We start from the raw sequence: 9,057 nt of genomic DNA on the forward strand, positions 1-9,057 counted from the left end.
GGCTTTATTTCAGCGCGATACAAGAATAAACGAAGCTGGAGTTGTGTACGCGGCGAAGGCTGACCGTAGAGTGCCCAGCTCACACTCTTACAAACCACGATCACTTGACACTCCAAGCGCTTGCCACTCTCAACCTCTGCTACGTGCTGGCAAAATAGCAATTTGCGCTGACAGGGATTATCACAAACTACATTTTCTCATTAGGAAGGAACGATCTTTATTCGCGAGGATCACAACTTTGGTTATGAGGGTAATTCGACGAAGTAAAGCTCCAATTTTATATCGTGCCCACCACAAGGCCGGACTACAATACTGAGAATTCTATAAATAAAGAAAATGATGAAATATAGTATCTAGGAATTAGATAAGCCTGAGTTGCTGTTGTAATCGTAAGCACTAGTATCTGTAAGTATATCTTTTCAAAATAAATAAAAAATCCAAAACAAAAATTACCTTATTGCCTATAATGATCCTAAGTTAATTAACAAAGTTTAATACCACTTGCTTTTGATGTCTTTCTTCTTGTTGGTGGTCCTTGAAGTAAAAGATTTGAGAAATAGCGGTTGAGAGTATGCGTTTGGTGAAATTTTACAATTCTTCTTGAAATAGTCACGTTTGTAATAAATAAATAAATAAATAAATATGCTGCATTTCCACATAAAGATCAAATATAATATACCCTTCAGTCATTGGGAACTCCATTCTAAAGACTTTGCTGCTTGCTGCCGCACTCCGTCGGCGGTACTCGTGCCAGCTGTTAGGAGATAAGTCTTCGCTGCCTGCCTTCAGCTTGAAATTTGGCCCATTAACCCTGCTTTGACTCAAAAGGAAACGAAAATCGAAAGGAATTATCTTTCTTCAATGCAAACGAGCAGCTGTGCTTTTAAGTCAAGTGAGAAAACGTGATCTAGCATTAAGCCCTAGCCATGTATAACAGAACAAGTTGTTTTTCATTGGACAACTACGACCTTCGTTGTTGTTTTGCTGAGGCGGCCGAAATGAAGTACAAGACTTATGTTTCCATTTATTTCGCAAGCAGCATCCTTTTCCTTGTTTTGTCCCCCGTGGCAGTGGTGGGAAATGCATTGATCATGGCTTCACTTTCTTCTTAGTGGTTTAGTGGTTTGGCGTTCAGTGATTTTTGCATAGGACTCATTGTACAACCATTACTGGCTATTTTTTTTTTCTGTTTCTTGACGAGTCAGCTGTAGTAGACGCTCCAAAACACTTAAATGCCTATATCATCATAACTTTTGTTGGGCTCATGAGCGGAACGTTCTTTTTCACTGTCGAATTAATTCTTATAACACTGTTGTCCATTGAACGCTGGCTACATATGAGCAGACGGTCCTTTATGACACCTCGCCGCCGTTGCCTGGCAGTCGCTTTATTACTGGTCGTTCCAGCTTTATTAATAGTTTCAAATGCTGTGCAGTATTTGAGGCTTAGAAAGTTAGATGTGGCCTTAACTATTATCTATGTTGTGGTTATAGTGCTCTGCTACTTGATTACGTCATTTGCTTACTACAAAGTTTATCGAATAATTCGTCAGCACCAGCAGCAAGTTCAAGGGAACCAATCTTCTCAAAATTTTGGACAACCGGCAATAAACTTGGCTAAATACAAGAGGTCTGTCAAGTCTATGTTATACATTTTTGCTTTATTTTCTTTCACGACTGTCACTCCAGTCGTCGTAGAGATAGCTTTTTTGTTAAGCAGAGCCGAGAATCTTTCTTGCCTGGAAGCATTTCCAGTGCTATATGTTTGTCTATCGATTTGCTTCTTATCTCCATCTCTTAGTCCAGTTCTTCATTTGTGGAGAATGAATGAATTGCGCGATGAAGTTAAGAGTTTATTCTGTGCAAGTGACTAAACGGAACTACGTTTATTTGAGCACTGAGATCTACGGTCCTGCTTTGACGGTAGTCACTCTTGGCGGGGTTCAAAAGGAAACAGAAATTAAGTGTCGGTCTTCTTTATTGTAGTTGCCATCGCCTTAGTAATTACCTCACATCTCTTTCTGTGCGGAATGATAACCCCGGCTGACTGAATGCCTCAATATAATAATTTAGGAATAATAAACCTACTTGTTACCCAACCCAATCTCAAAATGGAAGCATTGAACACCAGCGTTGTGATATTTTAATTCCTTTATAGTGGACGTTGAGTGAGTGAGTGAGTACATTTTGCCTCCATTACTCAACTGGACACTTGACCAAAATGATATATTGGGCACGTCGGCCAGCCAAGCTACCGTGCCATTTATTCAGCATTGGAATGGGTACGAAAACATTTACACATCAACTCTATTATAAAGAGAAGAGCAATTCATAAGAGCCGGACACGAACACCCTTTAATCCAGGAAGTGGAAAACACCGGGGAATGGTACCCCCGACCAAGGCAGCGGTGCGACCATTGTGGTTCTAGGGGTTTGGTTTATTGAAAAAAAAAACACTATTTACAATGTAAATGAAAGCTATCGTATACATCTTAACGGAGGCATGAGACTTTCATGATTTCCGCGTGATATACGAAGCTGGAGTTGTGTACACGGCGAAGGCTGAGCTGACCGTAGAGTGCCCGGCTCACACTCTTACAAACCGCGATCACTTGGCACTCCAAGCGCTTGCCACTCTCAACCAGGCCTCTGCTACGTGCCGGAAAAATAGCAATTTAGGCTGATAAGGATTATCACAAGTTACATTTTTCATTAGGCAGGAACGATCTTTATTCGCGAGGATCGTAAGCTTGGTTATGAGGGTAATTCGACGGAGTAAAGCTCCAATTGATATTGTGCCCACCACAAGGACGGACTACAATAGGACGTTTTCAACCGACCTCTAGGGACACCAATAACAATAGAGAGATGTATGACTTCTGGTGGACGAACAAAAGAAGCTAATGAAAGATCTTTTGTTTTCGTCCACTAGCATGGCGGCAATGACGTCACGTGAAAACCTCCTATACTCAGAATTCTATAAATAAAGAAAATGAATTCATGAATTTCAGTGAAAAGCCGTAAATTAACAACAATTATAATTACAAACCACGCACATAATAATGCGAGATGTCCAATTTTTTTTAATCTGGAATGTAAGTAAATAATATATTACTTTTTGCAATTAAAACTGAAAGGATTTAACAGTAGTACCCAACAAGAAAAAAAAATAATTTTCTCGATTCGGGCAAATAACATGGGTGTTTTATTTGGAGGGACAAATGATAGAAATCTATAATCTTTATTAAATCTGATTTCAACATATTTCAATGCAATGTCGTTGCCGGCTCAGAGTTTTCAAGATTAATTAACTAAACCTGTTGTTTCGCTTTTTTGCAATGGGGAAGTTACAGCCTTTCATTCAAGTTGTAGTTTTACCTCTAAATACTACCCTGCCACTAATTTGCATAAGAATATCATCTATTGTTTCTGGATCGTTCTCCAAACGAGAAAAAGAAGATTGTATACAGCAGTCACTACGTTCGTTGTTTTGAGAACTTTTATTTGATTCAAGCGGAAGCTAAGTGAACGCTCACTTCATTGATCAGTTCATTGATTGTTTGCGACCGCACCTGACTTCTGCGCCAGCGAGGGAAATAAATGGACCATTTCCAAGGTGCAGTTTGTCTCGGTCACGAAGTGAATCTTTGTTGCTCAACCATTGAAAGGGAAATGACTTTGATTTACATAAGAACACGGAACTCATTTTCATTTGAATGATTGTGCACCAGGACTCGCTTTGAAACTGAGGCATGCAATAACTTCGTATCCCGGATTCCATTTATTTATGGCCCAAATTTCCTGTATCCCGTTAATTCCCTTGGTTTGTATCCCTATAATGCTATCTATATAATGCTATCCCGTATCCCGATAACCCCTGACACGGCCTCATAACTCAATGTTTAAATACAGGAGTTAAAATATAGCAACGCTGGTGTTCTATGTTCATTTACATTGTAAAAGGTGTTTTTCAATGAAAAGATACCCTAGAACACCAAGGGTCGCCCCACTGCCTTGGTCAGGGGTACACGTTCTCTGGTTTTTTCCACCTGCTGGTTTTTGGTTGTTTTCGTGTCAGGCTCTGCTACATTGCTCCTCTCTTTATAACAGAGTTGATGTTTAAATGTTTTTGTACCTATTCCAATGCACGGCAGCTTGGCTGGCCAAAGCGCCCAGTGACCGGTTGAGTAATGGTGGCAGATGTTTCATTTTGAGATTGGCCTTGGTAACAAGGTTTATTATGCCTGAATTATTATCATATCGACGCAATTACGAATAATTAATAATAATGATTTATTGATTTCTATAGCGCATTACCATGACGCAATGATCTAATGCGCTTTACAATCTTATACTATCAAAAAGAATTACATGCATAATAATATTTACAATTAATAGTAGAAATAATAGCCTAATATCCTAACAATAAAAAGAATTATTCTAAAAATGCTTCTTTAAAGAGATGGGCCTTGAGATCTGATTTAAAACTATAGATACTAACACAGTTCCTAATAGTAGCCGGTACATCGTTGCAAAGTTTCGGTGCCGCTACCTTAAAGGCGCGGTCACCGAGTGTCTTATAGCTAGGTCCTGCGAGATGTATGTAATCTGTCAAGGATGATTCCTTCTTGGCTACGTAAATTATATCTCCCCTGAGACCGGATACGTACAAGGCAACTAAGGTATTCTGGAGCCAGCCCGTGGATAACTTTAAAAGCTATCAATAATATCTTGAATATTATGCAGTAATGGACAGGCAGCCAGTGTAATTGTCTTAACAATGGGGTTATGTGGCAAAACCTAGACTCTTCAAATATTAAGTGCGCTGCCGCGTTCTGTACCCTTTGCAGCTTAGCGATTTGATATGCGGGAAGACCGTACAGAAGGCTATTACAATAGTCGACTTTACTCGTAACAAACGCGTGAATAAGTGTATCTGTGGCTTCGTGTGATAGAAACTTCCTTATCTGCCTAATGTTATGAAGGTGGAAAAATGCTGAGCTACAGGTTTTAGTAACATGCCTGGCCATAGTAAAGTTCTTATCAAAATATGAACCTAAGTTCGTCACAGACGTGGAGGCAGCAACCGTCGCATCCAGTTTAAAGCGGACCACTCTAAGAAGCATGCTGTGATTTACAGTGTCGAACGCGGCACTGAAATCAAGTAACACGAGTAGAGTGACCTGCTGACTGTTCATATTAAGTAGGGTATCGTTGCGCACTTTTAACAATGTTGTCTCAGTGCTGTGGTATTTTCGATAGGAGGACTGATGTAAAGGGTACAATCCATTTTCAAGCATATGTTTCTCTAGCTGGGTGGCAGCGGCAGATTCAGTGAGCTTCGAAACATATGCCAGGTTACTCACGGGGCGCAAGTTCGCCTTCGTCTGGTCCAAACCCGCCTTTTTCAGAAGGGGTTTAACTAAAGCTTCCTTCCACTTCTAAGCGAAATGACCCGACTGAAGCGAGGTGTTGATCATAGTGGTCAGTACAGGAGTCAGCTCGTCAAGGCACTGAGTGACCAGAGTAGTTGGCATCGGATCCAGTGGGTAAGACTTTTTGGCTGCGCGACAAATCAGAGGTCTTACATCCTCTGGAGATAAGATGTTAAATTTTTCGAGCGAGACAGAACAGTTACCATTATCGAGACCGTCATCGTCGACTGCACCCGAATTACCATCTAGGGCAGCATGCATCCGTGAGACTTTGTCAGCAAAGAAATCCCCAACTTCATTAGCCAGGGAGACGACATCAGAGCCAGGTGGCACAGTGAATGACCTCGGCTGGTATAGAAGAGATTTGGTAGTCCTGAACAACTTTGCCTGATTAACACTGTTGTCCATTATGAAGTCAGAAAAGTAGCATGACCTGGCCTGATTTAAAACCAGTGATGCGTAGTTCTTTGTGCGCTTAAAAGCGACAAAGTGTTCGTGAACACCAGACCTTTTCCATTTGCGTTCAGTACGGCGTTTCTCCCTGATTGCCGCTTTAATGTCATCATTAAGCCAAGGCATGCGCAGTCTGTTGGTGAAAGTGCGAGTGCGCAGGGGTGCATGCCGTTCAGTCAAGGATGCCAGAGTATCATCATATGCGTGTACTAATTCATCAAGGTCAACAGGAAACCGGTCAGCCAATCTGGAGTTGATCAGATCACGTCTCAGCTCACCTATGTCCGCTGCTTTTAGTTTCCGGTACGTAACGGTCTTCATAGGGACAGGTGGCTTAATCGAGTTCAGCCGACAGGTGACAACAGCGTGGTCTGAAAAGAAGCGGCCGATCGAAGGGATTCCATGTACCACAGTATCAGTCTCTCGCGTGATTATCAAGTCCAATGTGTGGCCGCGTTCGTGCGTAGGCCCGGTGACGAGCTGCTTCAGGTTCATTGACTCTAAGAGATCCAGAAAAATAGCAGCCTCTGGGTCATTGGCGTCATCGACATGGATGTTGAAATCGCCGACAATCACAAGGGGTAGAGAGAATGATTGATTCAAGGAAATGCCCGAATTCGGTTATAAACGTATTCACCGTCGCAGGGTGTGTCTCTGAGTAGGGCGGGAGGTATATGTTGACAATCCAGCAGCTCAGTACTATGATACTGATGCAACTGAGCTACTCGAGTCTTTAGGGTGGAAAAATCTTGCACGCCAGCAGGAAATTCATAAAGCCACTATGGTGTTTAGATGTCTGCACGGGCTAGCTCCGGAGTATCTGTATTCAAAGTTTACGTGGCGTGACTCTGCTTATGTCCTCAGGGACTCTGAAAATAAGCTCAATGTTCCATTACCGCGCACTGATTATTACCGAAAAAGCTTTAGCTACAATGGCGCCACATTATGGAACAGTCTACCATGCGATATAAGGAACACAGAGTCTCTGGGGGTATTTAAACGCAAGATTAATGACATTCTTTAAGTCCAACGCACGGCATTCACGGAAAACAGCTTTTAGTTTATAGCTTGAACTTTAAATATTTTTAAATATTTTATATTTTAACTAGTTTGTATTTTATTGTAATCATTTTAAAATTTTACCTTTTGTAATTTAGATTTTAGCATTGTTTGTAATCTTAGCTGATGATTTTACCGTGCATAAATAATAAAATATCATATCATATCATCATATCATATCATATCATATCATATCATATCACTCTGACCCGAAATTTCTCATACTTAATAACGCTCTCAAGGTATTCAAATGAAGGTTCCTCGCCACCACGCACACGACTGACTGAGAGGTTATCCATATAGAAGATAGCAAGACCACCGCCTTTTCGACCTATGCGAGGCTGATCCAGCAGCGCGTAACAGGACGGGGTGACCTGGTTCCTAGCCGCAACATCGTCTGGTGTCAGCTAAGTTTCAGTCAGACAAATGACATCAGATTTCATATCACAAACAAGCTCCAGGAGATCAGCACTTTTAGGTCTAACCGAACGCACGTTTACCAGGCTGAGAGTCGTAGGCGTGTGCAGCCGGCCAAAGCAGTTTTGCGGGACACAGGGTACCGAGACAAGGTTTCCTGTGTTGCGACATTATCGGGAAACCCTGGGCCTTAGCGGCTTTTGTGCTGAACCGGTAGAGTGCGAAAGATGGTCCCTTGGGGCGGGGTTGAGCTTGAATACCACATCTCCCTCCAGGGGCACGTGGAATGTAGCCACGGTGTTTGGATAATATACGCATGGCTGGCAGTGTCGTCTAATGCCGGAACGTGTCAAGAAAGCAATCGTCGGTCTTCTTTTGTAGTCGATGCAAATTACGCTTGTTTTGCTGTAGGCCCATGAAGAGCTCGGCAACATATTCAAGTCGTATGGCGCTACTTTTGTGTAAAATGCTCCATAACTGGACCAGAAGGTACATCCTAGTTAGCTACAATTTCTCGCATAGTTTTCTCTGCGATGTACGACGTTGGAGAGGACGAGAATTGCCAAAAACGCGCAGCATGTTAAAGCGTGTCTGCACAACATTTACCACATAATTGGACGAAGACGACCATGATTTCTGTTTCCGACTTTTGAACCCGAGATTATTCTCAATATGAAAAGCAAAACCATCGATTTCAGTCCTCGAATAAACATAGTTTTGTTTTAGTCATTTGCACAGAATAAACTCTTAACTCCTTCACGCACTTCATTCATTCTCCATAAATAAATAGCTGGATTAAGACATGAAGATAAGAAGCAAATCGATAGAGAAACATAAAACACTGCAGATGCTTCCAGGCAAGAAAGATTCTCGGCTCTGCTTAACAAAAAAGCCATCCCTACGACGACCGGAGTTAAAGTGACAGAAAATAAAGCAAAAATGTATAACATAGACTTGACAGACCTCTTGTATTTAGCCAAGTTTATTGCCGGTTGTCCAAAATTTTGAGAAGATTGGTTCCCTTGAACTTGTTGCTGGTGCTGACGAATTATTCGATAGAGTTTGTAGTAAGCAAATGACGTAATCAAGTAGCAGAGCACTATAACCACAAAATTGATAATAGTTAAAGCCACACTTAACCTTCCACGCCTCAAATACTGAACAACATTTGACACTACAAAAAAAGCTGGAACGACTAGTAATAAAGTGACTGCAAGGCAACGGCGGTGAGGTGTCATCATTAAGGACCGTCTGCTCATATGTAGCCAGCGTTCAATGGACAACAGCGTTAGAAGAATTGATTCGACCTTGGAAAAGAATGTTTCGCTCATGAGCCCAACATAAGTTACGATATAGGCATTTAAGTGTTTTTGAGCGTCTACTACACCTGACTCGTCAAGAAACAGAAAAAAAAGAAGACCCAGTAATGGTTGAACGATGAGTCCTGTGCAAAAATCACTGAACGCCAAACCACTAAGAAGAAGGTGAAGCCACGTCCTCTGAAATGTCCTTTTCCAAATCGCTGCCAAGATCAATGCATTTCCCACCACTGCCACGGGGGACAAAACAAGGAAAACGATGCTGCTTGCGAAAATAATGGAAACGTAAGTGTTGTACTTTATGTCGGCTGCTTCGGTGACACAACAACGAAAGTTGTTGTTGGCCACAGAAAACCATCTTGTTCTGTTACACAT

General features: G+C 41.7%; 1 protein-coding gene across 1 annotated transcript; it reads right to left on the reverse strand.

The window, feature by feature from the left end:
• Positions 1-8,085: 8,085 nt before the first annotated feature.
• Positions 8,086-9,057, reverse strand: LOC137980568 (high-affinity lysophosphatidic acid receptor-like). The gene has a single exon (XM_068828026.1). The coding sequence runs from the start codon at positions 9,055-9,057 to the stop codon at positions 8,086-8,088; it is 972 nt and encodes a 323-aa protein (XP_068684127.1).

The sequence above is a fragment of the Montipora foliosa genome, chromosome 12, assembly GCF_036669935.1.
Source record: "Montipora foliosa isolate CH-2021 chromosome 12, ASM3666993v2, whole genome shotgun sequence".
NCBI classification, from domain to species: domain Eukaryota; kingdom Metazoa; phylum Cnidaria; class Anthozoa; order Scleractinia; family Acroporidae; genus Montipora; species Montipora foliosa.